At 35.5% G+C, this 18,579-nt stretch overlaps 1 protein-coding gene across 1 annotated transcript; it reads left to right on the top strand.

The window, feature by feature from the left end:
- The first annotated feature begins 7,387 nt into the window (after window positions 1-7,387).
- On the top strand, window positions 7,388-17,737 carry gpr142 (G protein-coupled receptor 142). Its single transcript, XM_053511798.1, has 3 exons — window positions 7,388-7,543; window positions 14,315-14,469; window positions 15,824-17,737. The coding sequence occupies exons 2-3, from the start codon at window positions 14,331-14,333 to the stop codon at window positions 16,759-16,761; spliced, it is 1,077 nt and encodes a 358-aa protein (XP_053367773.1). The 5' UTR covers window positions 7,388-7,543; window positions 14,315-14,330; the 3' UTR covers window positions 16,762-17,737.
- The last annotated feature ends 842 nt before the right edge of the window (window positions 17,738-18,579 follow it).

Raw genomic sequence — 18,579 nt, forward strand, 5'->3', positions numbered from 1 at the left:
GTCTCCCGTTCTTCTCTAGTGTCCAGTTTCAGCTCCACGCCTCGTTTGTGTCCAGTTATGTGTTTGTCCCCCTGCCTGTGTCTCGCCACAGGACGTGTTTTGTGTCTCCTCCTGCCTGTGTCTTGCCAGAGAGCCCCTGTTAGCACAAAGTTAAGTATGGTTTGAGTTTGTTTGTTCCTTTGTTTGTATCTTTATTTCTTCTTTGTGTTTACTCATTATTAAAAAGACTCTTTTTTTTTTTTTTTTTTTTTTTTTTTTTTTTTTTTTTTTTTTTGGTTACACCACCCCTCTGCCTCTATGCCTGCTCCTTCCGCCCACGGCGTTCAACACCTGCCACAACACCCCGTTCATGACAGCTTATAGTTAAGATATTTATTTATTTATTTATTTATTTATTTATTTATTTATTGCCTCTTTTCAATTTTATATTTCTTGTTATTAATTTTTGTTAATTTCTTTTTTTTTTTTGAGGTCACAGGCGGTCATGTAAGCATTGCACTGCATATCGTACAGTGTATGACTGTGTATGTGACAAATAAAATTTGAATTTGACTAAATACAATAATTATGTATTTTTTGTGTATACATAAAAAAGAAAACATAAGTATTTTGTATGCATAAAAAGGTTTTTGTCTTTTCTTTTTACTTCTGTACATTTAATGAATTCAATAAATCATCCTCTTAATGCAAGAAACGTTTGTCTAAAGGTCATTTGCATGACACTTTGTGCCTCCAGTTATTTCTGCATGCAGTCGATATCTGCCAAAATACACACTGCGCAGAGTTCCTCTGCCATGCCTGAAACGGAAGGGAGGAACAGAAAACATATAAATTATTTTTCATTTAGTTACTCACCTTGAAGTATATTATTCAGAATTACAATGGTATAACACTCAATTTAATATTATAATACTGCTACTACTATACAGTTGAAAAAAGTATGAAACATTACATGCAGATTAATTAAAACGCTGTCTGTGTTTTTTCTTATTACACAACAGTCCTACTTTCTTTCTTTAAAAAAATCACTTTTTAGTCATTAGACTTAGATATTCATTTGGTGTCTTAGATAAATCAACAGATAGATCAATCAAATTTGTGGTAATTTAATAATATCAATACATTTAGGGTCAGTGGTGGTTCAAACATCTCTGGGTTACTTATCAAAAGGTCAGGGTCTTAAGCCACAACAATGCCAAGTTACCACTACTGAGCTCTTGAGAAAGCCCCGAACCCAATCTGCTCCAGGAAAACTGTATCCTGGCTAACCCTGTGTTCTGACCCCAGCTTCCTTACTAGGATATGCAAAAAAATAATTTCACTGTGTGGTAATGTGACAAACAACTAAGTATTAATTTTAGCTACAGTATGCTAAGTTTTGCAAATGCACTTAACAATACTCTTCTTGCAAAAACAATTCCAGAACAGCTGATCTCTGTGTCCTAAAATAACAGCTGTCTGTAATTGGTGTTACTTAACTACTCTCCAGTATTGTATTGTTGCAGTATATATATATATATATATATATATATATATATATATATATATTATACGGTATGTTAAACTCAACTTTATTTTTGATTCTGCTAAAAACTGCACAAACTAAGACTAACACAGTGGTAAGACAATTGACTAACTGTCCTGCAAAAGAGGACAGATAACATACTGTAACAGAAGGCTGATATGGTGCAAAGTGGAACAGTGCAAATAAGTGTAGTGCAAATTACCTTTTTTTTTTCTTTTTTTTTTAAGATTGTTTAAAGTGACATAAGTTTACAATTCTCTATTGCTGTGCTGAGGTACTGAACAGTCCAATGCTGCACAAGTGACAGGTGCAGGTAAGTGTATGTACTGTAAAAACAGTCTAATGATGGACCATTGATAGGTGCAGGTGAGTGTATGTGAAATGGAGGAGTATGTGTTCAAGAGTAACCTGCGTGTACAGTTCTTCATTGCTGGGCTGATGTAGTGAGCAGACCAATGCTGAAATATCATGTTAGACAAAAATATTTGTTGTGTAAAACAATTTAAAACAATGTACAAAAACAATATAAAACAATGTTTGTACATTATTGTGTAGTTATTTCTTCCTGGGCTGAGGTAGTGGAAAGACCAATGCTGCATAAAGTGACAGGTACAAGTATATTCATATATTCATGATAAACAACTCAGTATACTGTACAACTCATGATAAAATAAAATCCATGCTAAAACGTATGCTAAAAACAGAACCAAGCGAAACTAATGCAAACCTTTCAACACATGTATCTCTTGTACACAAACATAAAACATGTTTCCATATCATTATTAAATATACATCAATTCAATCACACATCTTCTTATTTTAAAAAACATACACTGGAAAAAAAAGGAAAGGAGCATCTACTTTGATAAAATTATTGTATTTATTACAGCGATAATTCTAAGATAATATCAATAGCATATATTAATAAATACAATCGATGTTCAAAACATGTTCAAACAAAGTTGTTCATATAGTAATTAGTTAAAGTTTTCTAATAAAAACATTTATTAATATTACTTAATTGCTTTTGGTAGATGTGCTGCATTATCACTACTCCAGCCATCTACTGTCTATTATAATTCACTGATCAACCTTGGGCATAGTTTTTGGACTGTGGGAGAAAACCCAGTAAGCATGAAGAGAAAATGCAAACTCCATGCACACAAAGCAAAGTTTCAGTTAAGCGGGTTTTAGGTGTGTTTAATGCTGTTTTTTCATGCATGCGGAGGAAGAAAGAGACAGGGAGAAAGTGCTCAGTAAATGCATAGCACTGGTTAAAACCGAGTATGCCACGTTGTGCCAAATGTTTGCCAGACAACAAATACCCACATAGACTTACTATTATATATATCAAAACAATAACAACTTGACAAATAGCAATGTAAATGGGGAGAAAGTGAGCCAAAGTTTTAATTATTTAGCAAATTGACTGAAGTAGAACTCCTGAAATAAAATAGTTGGATCTCAGACCTTTTCTTCTTCTAAAAGTGCAAAAATTACTATAAACAATGAATTTGTATATTACTATTTAATTAATTAATTCATTCATTTCTGTAATTTATTTGTAAAATAAACCAAAATTTTACATGCAAGATTAAATCTTACTCACTCTCACTCATCCGCTTTAACCTGTTTACAGGGTCACAGGAGGCCTGGAGCTGATCCCAGAAGACTTAGGGCATGAGATGGGGTACATCTTGGACAGGCTTCTAATCCATTGCAGGGCACACACATACTCATACACAGATGCTCATTTACATACTACAGGCAATTTGGGAACGGTAATTAGCCTAATCTGCATGTCTTTGGATTGTGGGAGGAAACCAGTAGACCTGGAAGAAAACCTACAGTACCATGCGAACACCTACAGTGGAATATTAAATTAACACTGTAAAGTGTTTATAGTCCAGGTGGATTTAAATGAATTATAGAAGTAGTAGAAGATGGATATGTAGAAGTTTTTTAACTTGACGAATACACTAGTGTATTATATGCCAACTGAAAGGTTCTGTACTCTTACAACTAAACTGATATGAATTGTTGTGGTTTATTAACAGTATATTTCATAAACAGAACTTCAACATCATTTACCTAATTAAAATCTCAGGCATTGGTAATCCCAGGTTTACATTCCCCTCTCTCTTTCTCTTACATGTTTGAGTATAGGTTTTAGTATAATTACTAAATAATGAATAATTCTTGCTAATTGATAGAGTATGTATTAAAATAGCTTATAGCCCAGGAGTTTAAACAGTTAAAAAGCACAGGACTGTCAGATACATGAGACATTTCCAGGCTTGAGGATGTCTACACTTCTCCACTGTTGACTTTGGACTCTACAGGCACCAAGCTCAACTTCTTGAACTGACCTTCCTTTGAGGTACAGGTTTATGGCACGTGAGAGGAAGCAAACTCTTCAGTACAGAGAACAGAAGAATGTAAATCAAACTTAGGCCAAGGAAGGAATAATGACTTTGAGCTAGAGATCATATTATGGTTACTCTGCTAAAGGTGCAGGTTTGACAGATGACAGAATGACAGGTAGCCAATCAAAGGGTATGTTAATAATTAAAATACAAGAATAAAGTATCACACACACACACACACACACACACACACACACACACACACACACACAAAACACCTATTATTCTTTTTGGCTAAGTGCAAAGATAAAACTCAGAGTAAGGGCGGTGTAAGAAGTGATGGGTGAAAAAATAATCACATGACACTTTGGGTAGTTTTGGATATGAAGCGCTTTTCTTTAATGCTTTCAGATCATTAAGCTATGTGCAAATAAACTAATTCAGCTATCATTAGTGAGCCGAGCTTCATGGAAAAGGCATATATTGATAGTGACATTTCACATGCAAACGTAAATAGAAAAGAATAATTTTCCATTGGGCACAAGAGAACAGTGATATCCAAGCATCTAGAATAGAAATGTAACTATTTTGTTTGGAGACCAAATTGTTTGGATTTTGCATGTCTGTCATGGTTGGGGTGGTCTTTGTAAAAAAAAAAAAAAAAGTTTCACATGGTTACTAAGGCTCTCTGTGTTTTATTCTTATCTCTGTGTTTTATTCTAATCTGTGTTTTATTCTTATCTGTGTTTTGTTCTTATCTCTGTGTTTTGTTCGTGTCAATGGAAATAATTTACAGCAAAGCTGAATGTTTCAGCATGTTACATAATTCAGTCACAAATTTAGAAATAAGATTCTTGAGGATGCTCTTTGCTAGATCAAACAAGAGACATTTTATGTTCCCATGGATTGGTAAAATAATCACAGTCAGCCCAGCATGCGGTTAATGCAGACAGGATGGTGGCCTTTGGAGGTCCTTGCTTGAGCTCGCCATCAGTGTGTCATAGGGCACAGCTAAAGAATGTGGAATCTGAAATGGGTTTTAAAGTTTAATGTAAAAAATAAAAAGAACAACCTGTCAGTGTCATATTATTTGTTATGGACAAACAAAGACATACAGTATACTGTAGATGTCTGAATATACAATGAGTTGTCATCCAACCATGCAACAACTGTGAATAACCATATTTTACAAAACTTGAGATAACCGTAGAATTTACCGTGAAAAACTGTAATTAGTTTTACAGAGTTAAGACCTTAAATTTAATAGTTAAAAACATAGAAAATATGGTTTATTGCAGTAAAATCTACAATATACTGTATTTATGAAAATAGGAAAACATTATTATGTCTTCATCAGTTTAAGCATTATGGATATGACATTATGCGTTATGGATGTATCATAGGAACTCTCAGAGAAGGTATTTGTTACTAATATACTGAAGCATCATTTTATATTTCACTAAACCTTTGTTGATAGAGTTTAAAAATCAGAATAATATCTGCTCTGTAAAAAAACCCCCGTAAATTTCATGGTAAAAAACTGGCAGTTGTGGTTGCCAGAAATTTACTGTAAAAAATATTGGTTGTACAGGATTCTACTCATTTTACTGTATATTTTAAGGATTTTAATAGTTTTTTTTAGGTTTAAAGCTGTCTAATTTACATTAACCAAGGACTTTAAAGTCGTTAATGGTATTCAACCCTTTGATCACTGTGGCAAGGACAGCCGCTAGCACGTGCCACTGCCTGCACACAGCCTGTGCCCGCATGCTAGCAGGGCACTGCCCACCAGATCTGCACAGGCACACCTTTCCTTCCCTTTTTCTCTTTTTCCCTCCTTTAACCCTTTTCTTCCCTAAGTAAAATTACCCCTTTTCCGTGAAACCTTGCCACATATCCATGTTTGTTATTGCCCCCCTTGTGCCAAACCCGTTACAAAATACATGAACATATTTAACACCCCAGTGCAGTGTGCACTTATAAACCACAATGCAGGACAGAGGACATAAACAATTTTAACATGTGTGTGATAAAATCTTTTTTTTTGTGTAAAGTTGTAATAAAAGCCCTTCCTTAAATTATATGCTTAGATTGTCTGCCCAAAATGCTTAAAAATGTCCGCCCTGACATTTGTATATTTGATTTTGAGAATTTAAATATTGTTTTGCTGTCTTTATTGATGGGTTTTGATCATTTGATTTAGGTTTGTATGCATCAATTAGTATAAAAGTACTCTTAATAGTTTCTTAACAGTAAAATCCGAATGCTTAGCAATGTAACTTCTATCTCTTTTAGCTCCCAGCTAGAGCGATAAAACATGGTAGTGTAGTGGTTAGCACTGTCGCCTTGCACCTCCAGGATCCAGGCTCGATTCCCGTCTCTGTGTGCCTGGAGTTTGTAAGTTCTCCCTGTGCTTGGTGGGTTAATGATAAGTGATTTCTGAGCTGATGGAAATAAACCATTATTTTTACAACATAAATCTTTAATTTAGACAGTTGTAAGTGATGATAAGTGATTTCTGAGCTGTAAAAAACATGGTTATGATCTGTATATGTGACAATGTAAATCCGGGAATTTGGCGAGAATAAACTGTTTTGAGAACAACATAAACATGTTAATTAGACAGTTATAAACCGTAAAAAAACTATTAAAATCTGTAAAATATAAAGTATAATGAGTGCAATCCCGTACAACCAAAAACATTGCTACTGTATTTTTTACAGTAAACTCCTGGCAAAACAGCTGACGTTTTTTTACAGTAAAATTTTCCATTTATTTTTTACAGTGTAGGCCTCTGCTCCAGCACTGCTGAGCTGCCACTGTTGGGCCTCTGAGCAATGTCCTTTACCCTCACTTTTCATTGGACACAATCAGGCATTTATCTGGCAACCCGACCCTGTAAGAAGCAGTCACTGTAATGATGAATATTTATCCAGGGATAAGAAGTATTTATCGCTCAATGGCACATGAACAGACCTTTACCCCATACCCGTTAATAATTATGTTCTATTTAATAAACTGTAATTAATATATTTTTTTATTGACTTTATCTCTGATTTGTAGCGTAGTGGATGAAACTCAATACGTTTTACACTTGTACGAGTTTTATAAAGAATGAATCATTCACTGTCATAAATTTTCATCAGAAATACAAAATTTAAAAGAAAGCATTAAACTGGTCCAAAAATGATGACCACAGCAACCGGATACCTAAACCTGCAAAGAGCTTAAGACGTCTAGGATTTTAAGCATGTACCTACAGTATGTTGCTCATCTCCGCATCATGACATAAGCTACCATGCACATTGTCCCTGAAACTTCACTTCCTCACTATTCCTGTTTTTCTTTCTCTATTATTTTTTTTTCAATATCTTTTCTTCACACAGTTCAGCCCTGCATGTACTCACCCCTCCCCATCCCGCTCTGCAGCTCTTCACACTCCCTCCTCCTCTCAGCTCTCAGGTTCTTGTCTGTTTCTCACTTGCTGGCTGCCAGGCTGCAGTGATGTGCTTACAATGTGAATACCTTGTCTCTCCATTTAATCTCTTTAGTCTCATCCTTCTCCCAGATTCCGGGGTAGGGCATCTCAGGCAATAACAGGACTCAGGACCCTTAAATCCATGAATGTGGGGAGCAGCGCCAGGCCCTAAAGGTAAGTAGACCCCCTCACCCCAACCCCCTCTCTCTCTTTGTCCTTTACATTGTTCAGAATTGTCCAATATTTACATTCACTAGCAGCACTATTTGTTTAAATGTACCCACTTTCCTTTTAGTTTTGATAAAGTAGACAGTAATGTTCTGTTAAATATTTGACTGTGATGAATGTGCAGGTAAAGTAGTGACAGTTTTCTGTTTGCAGTTAATGGACTTTGCTAACCAAGATTGTCCAAGATATAGTTAATGTCCACAAAATCATAACAAGAAAACATTAAAAGATAGATCCAATGTTTTTTATGCAGTGGTCGAAATGTACTCTGTCTGGGTTATTTAAAGTTTTTACTTTGCATTTTTTCAGTTCATGTATATATATAATATATTCACATAATCTAAATATACTGCATTTGTCTCTTGATATATGTGGTGTGATATGTGGTTCTGTGTATCTTTTCTGTATAAATCTAAACTAAATCAAGTGCCATGGAAGTGATAATGTAGGGACGGTTTTATTAAGAAGGAGTTGATTTATATTAGTGCTATCACTGTCTATTTATATCCTCCAACCAAAAGTTTTTCAAAACATTCCAACTTCACTAAAATGATTTGTGATAAAAATTAGCTGGTGAGATGACACATTGGGGCCACCTCCTGTGTTATGTCATTTTAATGTTCACTCTGAACGTGGCATAAATCCAAAGGTCACTTTCTGCATGTGAAATCTCGTTCCTTACAATTTTGCACAATTCATACATTGCAGTCTTTTTGTAGCTGGATACAATTATATTAAAAAGGGTGTATAAAAGAGTCATATGGATTACACAGGTTTTAAAGTTGTATCCGATCGTCAAGGAACAACATAAAAACTATTTACTCAAACCTATGAGATTTGACGAATCTATGAGGATTATTTTCCCCCCTAAAAGACTAACTATTAACATTCTGAAGAACCCTTTGGAAATCTTCTTTTTCATAAATCATATATATATCAAGCTCATCAACACACTAAGCGTTTAAAAACATTTTTGTGAATATTTAACATAGCAGTTTCCGTTTTATCATAACTTCTCTAAGAATCAGGTGGTCCTACAAAGAAAGCTGGGAGGCAACCTTAAGGAATCTGTTGGCATCACTTTGCGTCTAATAATGTTTTAAATCTACCTTAAGGAAAACACAGAAAACAACACTGTTTGGTGGTTATTTACTATGAAAATAAACCTCTTTGTCAACTTTGGTAGAGGCCACATGCTGTAGATGGTTTACAGTCAAATGATGTGTGTTAATTCACGGTGGTGTTATCTGAAGTAGCTGCTGTATATTCCGTAACCAATTTAAACCATTTACTGTAAATTAAAACCCATTCATATTATCTCTCAGTCATCAAATGTGCACTTTAACTTTTTTCCTGCTATGCATACTAATAGGGACTGTACAGTCATCCCATTGCCCTTGAGCCTGGTTATTGTTTCAGGCATGAATAATTGAGAAAGCTGGGAAGAACAAAAAGACCGAAGATATCATTCATTCCATCCTACCTCTGGCTTCATCCTAATTGCCTCCTCATACCCTACATGCTAATCCCTAGGCAATTAATTGGATAGCAATTTGAGACAAGTTCATATTCACACCATTTAGCCTCCTTTAATGTGTTGTCAATACTGCCCATGGTGTACATGTTTTTACAGGTCTCATAGCATAGTGTTTAAAATTACATGGGCTGCTATACAGTAATATAACGCACAACAGGAGTGATCCCCAGAGTAATTCTAAAAAGCCCCCCACCCCCTACCCCCAGCGCATGGGTTCACAGCTGCAAATACATGCTCAGTTTGAACTGTTTTCCCCATGTTTGTATCACCGCTTTCTTGTTCAAATAGAATCATGCTTTAAGCATGGATGCCTTCAAGCATGTGAACTGGTGCAGGGTAAGAAAACATTGCCCTTGTCCAGGACTGATTTTACTGAGTTCACTGCGTGCTCCAGTGACATTCTAAGCCTGCACATCTTATCCGAATTATCTCACATGACCTGTTTTATAGCCAATAGCTATGTGCTTCATCCAATAGGCGAAAATTTTATTAATGCAGATATTGGGTCATTTATTAAATGCCGAGGAGGAAATACATATAGGGCTGTATTAAAAGTAGGCCATTAATATCAGTTACTTATATTCAAGTGGTTGAAATTAAATCAGTATTTATTTTGCATATTTTGCATTTGTGCATAACCACTCTCAGATTTTAGATGATCAGACATCACAGGACAAGGATTTCAGTTCAGTTTAGTTAGCCTATGGCCTTTAAAGACAAGAACTGTCCCTAAAATTTACCAATATGGGATACAAAATGCAGACTGACCAATCTGATTTACTTGTTCCTTAACGGTCAATACCATGAAAGCAAGAAACATGATGAGAAGATAATAATAACTATGTCTGTTCATTGGCTGAATTTCTAATAAATGTTTATTTCAATGCTTGCTATATTTCTATCCATACCATATACTGTACTGTCATTTACATTTATGGCATTTGGCAGATGCCCTTATCCAGAGCGACTTACATATACAGTACAGTACTGTATCCCAGCACTTAAGAGTTAAGGGCCTTGATCATGTTTTGGGTTTAAACTCATGACTCTCCTATCAGTAGTCCAAAATCTTAACCATCAATCTGCCACTGCCCACCGTCCCAAAAGTAATTTACTGTATGTTTGTTTTTGCATCTTAATACATTTGACAGCAAAAGAAAGAAAATGCTGTTGGCTTCTTCGGTCCTTAGTATCAAAAGGAAGAACATTACTAGGAGTTTCAAATGAGCTTAACATGTTTACTTAAAATTTCCCTGGAGAATGTGTAGTAGTAATATAAAGCAAGTCCCCAATGTTGAAATAACACCATACAGTGTTACATAAATCCAACTGTATAAAAATGAGCTCTAAAAATTATAAGTCAACACTGGGGATTTTGCTGTGTAGTCACATGTGTTGTCCTGCCCCAATTTCCAGAAAAAGCAGTTTTTGAGTAAACACACTTTTAAACGTATGGTAGATGTGAAAATTGCATCAAACAAATGCTCCACACAACTCCTGTTGGACATCCACAGTTTGGGATTTAGGGTTGTTAAATTCTCCTGCAAATCTTCCTGTTGTTCTCTTCATTATTAATCTAAATAATTCAGAAACTGACACTGCTATTACCTTATGGTAATTTGGTGCAGTGCTGCATGTGTGTGTGTGTGTGTGTGTGTGTGCTTGTGTGCACAACCAAGAAACGCTTTGGCTTGTGATAATTAGTGCTCAAGGACATATTGATGCAAATATTGATGAAGTCTGAACTGTATAACCACTAAAGGTAATTTAGTCCATAAATCTCACACCTTATATCAGTCTTTTAACTGTACATCAGACAGAAATAAAAAAAGCATGTTCTGTTTACAAATGATGATCATATGTAAAGTATATATTAAATAATTTACTGTTCATAGTTAAGAAATGGGAATTAATGCACATTATGCACAGTAATCTCAACCCTAACCTCCTGCCCTAGAGGCTTGACATACTGGAGCAAAATAAATTGTAGAAAGACAGCTAAAAGATCATTGCTGCTATTTCATTTTCCCCTGGCCTTTGTGATTCTGCGCACCTGAGCAATAAAGCACAATGTTCCAGGCTGTAAATCTGGATAACATGGTCTGTATGTCAGTGGGAGGGAATGAATTGTCTTTCTATTTGGTGCTTACTTTTAATGGTCCCTCTTCACTGCTATAATCACCAGCCCTTAAGCTGCACTAGTAGACCGGTTTCTAAGAGATGCATTATCACCTTATAAATAGACAACAGAGATTTTTGTTTATTTTTATATTTTGCAAAACAGATTTTTTTTAAAATTATTATTAAAAAAGAAAAAAAAATATTCAGAATTAGGTTGGAAAGCAAATAACTAATATTAAAGCATGACTTTTATGACATGTGCACTAGCATGTTGGAAAGAGGCAAGCCAGGTGAAATCACATTTAGAGATGAAAGAGTAATAGAGCACTTGTGTGTGGGTGTTCATCCACTGTCAAGACTTGTTCATTAACTGGCTGCTGGTGCCTAGCAAACACATTTTAGTTTAAACCGTGTATTTTAAAGGAAGAAACTTCTTGCTTTGTGCACATATTGAGTAAAATTTGTCATGAGTTCAGCTTTTAATACATTATCTGAATGAAAAGATCATTAAATTACATTTGTATATTAACTGCATTCACATGAGCCTATTGTGCGTTTTTGAGAACAGCTATGATACTGAATTACAGCCTATTGTTATTGTGTTAAAGTTTCTTCAATATATTAAGTTACACAGTGAATTCATTGGAACTGTATGAAGGAAATAGTAGGCTGCTAATTGATATGTTCCTGCACCATTCAGTCATGTCTGCCATGTCCCATCAACCTAGGCAGTCACTTTTCATTAAATTATAATGCAATCATCTTTTTAAAATAAAAAACCTGGATTATTGTGCTATTAGTTTTTTCAATAAAAATATTTATATGATCAAGATTACTGATCCAAAAGGAAATGTGTGCATACATTTTTTGGCTGACTCTCTCTCTCTTTCTCTCTCTCAGACTACAGACTCTGCACATGTGGTCACAATGTTATAGTAAAGTGTACATGCACACAGACATTGACTACATGCACTGAAACTGATTACCCAAAATCCGACAGCAAAAGAGAGAAGAACTATTGGCTCAACTGTGATCACGTGATGCTAGGCAGACAAAGCATATACGTACTACAGTATTTGTATATCAAGATCGCGTTTGTTTATCAAGTTAAATTTTTTTTTTATTTTGTTTCGTCTTGCAAAACACTCGCAGACCTAATTACTCGCAATCCAAGGTTTCATTGTGTATATACACATATGCAGTTTTTGAATGATGACTTAATTTATTAAGGGATAAAAAATGTCCAAATTTGCCTAGCTCTATGTGAAATAGTAATTGCCTCTAAACCTACAGTAATGACTGGTCGGCCTCCCTTGGCAGTAACAACTGCAATCAAACATTTGCGATAACTAGCACTCTACTAGCACTAGAGTCTTTTACATCACTTTGGAGGAATGTTGGCTGACTCTTCTATGCAGAATTTGTTTTATTTAACCACATTGGAGGGTTTTCAAGCATGAATGGGCTGTCTAAGGTCATGCCACAGCATCTCAGATTTAATTCCAGGCTACTCCAAAATCTTAATCTTTTTTTTGCACCATTTAAAAGTGAACTTGTTGGTTTGTCTTGGATCATTGTCCTGCTACATAATCCAAGTGAGCTTGAACTTGAGGTTATGAGCTGTAGGCCAGGCATTCTCCTTCTGGATGTTTTGGTACAGCACAGAATTCATGTTTCCACCATCAACTATGGCAAGTTGTCCAGATCCTTAAGGTGCAAAGCAGCCCCAGGCCATTGTACTACCATCACTGCCATTTTTAACTGTTAGTACTGTATAATGATCTTTTCAGGAAATGTTGTCTTAGTTTTATGCCAGATGTAATAGGATGTTACATCTGGTGTAAAACTAACATGCCAGATGTAATTTTTTGGCTGCACACCTTACAAAAAAATTTAACTTTTATCTCATCAGTCCACAGAAAATTTGCCCAAAGGTCTTGGGGATAGTTAAGATGTTTTTTGGCAAATATGAGATGAGCCTTTGTGACCTAAAAAGGAAAGATAGGAGAGGAAGATTTTACTACAATAAAAGAAAAATGTCAAAATAAAAATTTGAGATGAAATGTACGATTTACACATGTACAGATTTACAAGTTACAATAAGATAAAATAAAAATTGCATATATAAAATATTTAAGTTACATAAAATGTGCAGAATGTGCAAAGTTTAATTATACTAGGAAGTGGATTTAAAAAGGGGAGGGGGTGAAGATATGACATGTAGGTATGACACCAGCGGTACAGTATGAGTAAAACATGGAGAATGAAGTGATGTCTGTGAAAGCAGCAGTGTTATTGTTCATGATTTAAAATGCAAGTTAGTCCTTATTTTATGTGTAAAACAAAAACAAGAAATGTGCAATATATGAGCCAGGTGCAAGTGTGCAATGTGGAAAGTAATGTGCTCCAAAATACAGGTGTGAAGGGAGCAAAAGTCCAATCGGTTTAGTCCTTTGGTCTGTTCTGGTTGTGGTCATATAAGTCTCCAATGGATGCCATTTTTGTCCAGTCTCTTTCTTATTGTAGAATTATGAACACTGCACTGAACTTAGAGAAGTGAGGCCTGCAGCTTTTCAGGTGTTGTTCTTTTATTAGTTTGTGGACTAGTTGTTGTGCTCTTGGAATAATTTTGGTAGGCCGGCCACTTCTGGAAAGGTTCACCACTGTTCTAACTCTTCTCCATTTATGGATAATGGCTCTCACCATGGTTTGCTGGAGTCCCAAATTTACAAGCACCATGATGAAGGCTTTACAAGCATAAATAGCAGACATATCTAAATATCAACTGTTTAAAGGAGATTATTGCATATTTTTAGATGCTTTCAGCATTGTTTACTGTACAATGTAGAAAGAAATAAAAATCAGTAAAGACCACTATAAGGTGTGACTAAACATTTGACTGGTGGTCTATGTATTGTACAGTATATACCATTAAAATGGAAATTTTATTTACAATTTGCAATTAGATACACATTAAAAATGAATAATTTGTTTTAAAAAATCTAAAGCTAATGATGTACCATTTTTATATTTCCTTGCCTTTACCTGTGTTGTTACAGATTAATCTTAAGGGCCATGACTGAATTGCAGAATGAGACGGTGCCGAGCCACCAGGAACAGGAGCCAAGCACTGATGAGTACCAAAGATCAGAGTGTGTTCTTGGCTACATCCCTGTCATCTACTATAGCATCTTGCTGTGTGTGGGATTTCCAGGTGGGAAATTTGAACATATGGAGTTATTTCTTTTAGATTTCGTATTCTGAAACTGTACGTATTACTATTTTCTAGGAATCCACATTCTTCAAATATTTAGATATGCACTTTTGTGAGCTTGCAAGTGTGTGACTGTTCACCTGTTTTACTCTGATTGTACTGCATTGATTATTAAGTTATAAAAGCTAATAAAGCGTTATAAGAAGGAAGTGATTTATAACAACAGTGAATGCACTGGACCTGTATGGAGAAAATAGCAATGTTGTGTAGTTGTGTAATGTTGTGTAAGACAACTTGGCTGTGACATTAGTTATCTGCTGAGCAATTATAATGATGCCTAACTTTATGACACATTTATTATGTTTATTAAACACATTTATTGGCAAAGAAATTAAAATACAACCACATTATTTGTCATAAGCATATAGTTAGTATAATAAGCTAGTTATTAAGTTATTGAGACTAACATGACTTATAACCTAACTTTACAGTAGCTTCTACTTCTTCTCAACTGCCATGTGTTTTCATATATTTTCTGGAATTTCCTTTGGGATAAAAAAAAATCTATTAATCTATGTTTACCTAACTATCTAAGGATAAAACATATACCGTCAGTTTGAAAAGTATTGGCATTCAAGTAAATGGGCATGAATATACATGAATTACACATAACACAGTGGTTCAGAAATACAAAAAGAAAGTCAACCTAAAACAAAAGAAGCCTTTACTGAAAGTAAACCTCAAAATGCAACATCTGATCTTTAATACCAGAACTAGAGTTAAATTCCACTGCAATAATATGCTTTATCTGAAGAAGATATTTTAAAAGTATACATAATAGGACGCTACACAAAACTTATCTAAAAAATGTCCTTATCACAAAACAGAGCTGAGCAGCAGCAGCTACAGTACATACTTATAGGTTAACTTTGAGGTTTGAAGTAAGTTTCCTTTGTTGCTAAAAAAATAATTTAAAAAAATAAATAAAAAACACATTGCAATTTGAGATCAACAGTAGAATAATTATATAATTTCCTCAGACATTCAAGAATAAAAAAAAGGATTCAAATTTGGCACTGCAGTAGTTCTTGGTAGAATCATTTCTCTGGCCTGGGAACTAGAGATATGACCCCAGTCAAAGCAGCCATGTACTCCCTGTGGGAGTTCACAAAGTTATGTTTGATTTTTCAACATTTGGCATTTCACTGGAAAACAGGAACCCTATAATGAGAAATTCCCGCACTATTCATGAATCATCAATTTCAGTCTTCACTCTTGCCCATTTTAACAGTTTTCCCAATTTCCTTCAACTTTCTGCATGTCTTTCTTATAACCACTGCTTTTTATTTTCTAGTGAACATCTTAACATTGGTGGCTCTGGCCCGTTTGACCGCACGCACCCAGAAGGCCCTGTACGTCTATCTGATGTCACTGACCAGCTCGGACCTGCTCAGCCAGCTCTTCATCATTTTTGTGGGGTTTCTCTTGGAGACAGCTGTGTTCCACCGTGAAGTACCCACTGTTCTGCTACGATCAGTCAGTGTTCTGGAGTTTGCTGCTAATCATGCTTCTATCTGGGCTGCTGTGCCACTCACTGTGGATCGCTACGTTGCACTGTGCCATCCACTGCTCCATCGGCAGATCAGCTACCCGGCACGTGCTCGGCGCATCGTAGGAGCAGTCCAGACGTTGGCGTTGGTGTCTGGTGTGCCTTTTTTCTGGTGGTCAGACATGTGGAGGGTGAGCCGGCCACCTGGTACAGTTGATTTTGTCCTCATCTGGGGCCATGTGACTATTATATACTTTCTGCCCTGCAGTATCTTCCTCGTGCTCAACTCACTCATTGTTTTACATCTCAGGAGACGCCAGCATCGGTGTCAGAATGAAAGCAGAAAGCAGCATCTGGCACCAGCAGGCAGGCTGGGCAAAACCACAGCAATGCTTCTGGCTATCACATCTGTGTTTGCAGTGCTGTGGGCACCTCGCACAGCTGTCGTGCTCTATCACCTTTATGTTGCATCGGTGCACAGAGATTGGCGCGTGCACTTGGCATATGACCTTGCCAACATGCTAGCCATGCTTAACACAGCCGTGAACTTCTTTCTCTACTGCTTTGTCAGTAAACGCTTCAGAGGTGTTGTGAAGGATGTCTTGCTTCTGAAAGGGGCTCTGCTTCATTCCCAAAGGCCTTGCCATCAAAGACAGGCTTCTGCTAATGCCTCAAACTCATCTCTGTCCAGTGGTGCCATGCGCTCTCATAGACATGCCAATATTACTTGGGACTGTCCTTAGATCACGTTCATCATTATAGAAAAAAAACCACTAACCCTACGATACTGGTTCTTTAAAAAAAAAAAAAAATTATATGTATACATAAAATGCAACCTTGCCAAACCTATTTTACAAATTTAATTAAAACCAATTTGTCATTTACTGAAACTAAACAAATACTGGGTTTTAATAGGTATAGGATGCCAACAATAAATATATATATTTTTTGTCACAAAATGAAAAATTGATTTGCATTTTATACAAGAAATTCTCAAAGTATTACTAAATAAATATTATTTCCTAACAATATCATCTGATGAAAAGGTTTTCATTTTTTGATAACTGATAAAATAATAAACATAATAGTGATCAAATTCATATCTGACCAGCACTATGTATTAGATCCATATTGGAATTATGTTACAGTTCACTGCATGCATCCATGAGTCATGAGTTATATATAACTCATATAAAATATAATCCTGATCTGCTTTCCAAATATAGCTATATCACTAAAATAGATGCCCACCATCTCCAAGAGAGTATCACATTGTTCATTGTTTTTTGTCCTTGATGGTTATTTTTTTCCTTTCTTGAAAACCAGACCCAGTGTATCTACAAACTGCGTCCATTTCCACAAGAACTGAGGTGATAGACAGCTGTTTACTCCATCTTCCCTGCCTGCAAACTGCATCACCTTCAGTCCATACCTATTATTTATTCTATTGTCTTCTGAAGGAATATTCAGACTCTCTGCGCACATTATTTATTACTTACGAAGACATTTTGTCTCAGCATATAAATATAAAAAGTTCCATGAAAGGCTGTGAATCAAATTCTTTCTTTTATTTGCTACTATTTGATTGTGTTAAGTTTTGCATAATTTAAACAAACTGAAGAGATAAATTGAAGAGATAAGGTGGGAAATGTACAACACTGTGATTTTGTTTGGGCCTAGGCTGCTGTTTTAACCCTTTACCACAAGAATAGTCAAATAAAGTAATATCTATAAAAAAAAAAAGAAAGAAACTGAAAAAAAAATTGAATACTCTCCACATTATTTCATTGTTTATCTCTACAATAACCTGTAGAGCAAGGCTGGATTACAAAGCAGACTTTTTCATTTACAATACTGTGCAAAAGTCGTAGACATCCTGTTTTTTTTTTTTTTTTACTTGTGTATATACGTTTATTTCATGACTTAATTACTAATTCAGTACAAAAAGGTTGGATTTTCAAACATTAGTATTCCAGCAAAAATGTAAATCTTACAGGAAAATATCTGTAGGTGAGAAAAGAAAGCAGCATGTTATGCAAAAGGTGACTTTTTTAGACAAAAAAAAAAAGATTTGCATGCATGAAAAAAAAGAAGCAGGTGTGACAAAGCCCTCAGAAAGAGAGTATTTAGTTCTGCAGGATGTTCAGTAAATTAACCAGGCAGTTCATTTCCCTATAAAATTGTGGAAATTGTACCAGAGACCTTTTAAGCGATAGGTTCTTGACCTTGTTTCTTAAATTACTGCTTTTTATAGTATTTTTAAATGTAAAAACTTTTTTTCATTTTGAATACACCCTTCCTTCCACAGCAGTTATTTGCATGTGCCTAAGACTTTTGCACAGTACTATATAAGCAAGCTCCATCAGCCAGCCATGTTTTTTGTCTTGGTGAGGCAGGACCCGATATGGCTTTCAGGTTGGAATGCTTTCAGGTGCATCAGGAACGGCATTTCCCCCCTTAAGCAAACACCTTGTTTTGAATGCATGGGTCACACTGAACCTTAGTGCACACATGTGCACACACACACACACACACACACACACACACACACACACACACAC

Source organism: Clarias gariepinus, chromosome 14, assembly GCF_024256425.1.
Source record: "Clarias gariepinus isolate MV-2021 ecotype Netherlands chromosome 14, CGAR_prim_01v2, whole genome shotgun sequence".
Taxonomy (NCBI): Eukaryota; Metazoa; Chordata; class Actinopteri; order Siluriformes; family Clariidae; genus Clarias; species Clarias gariepinus.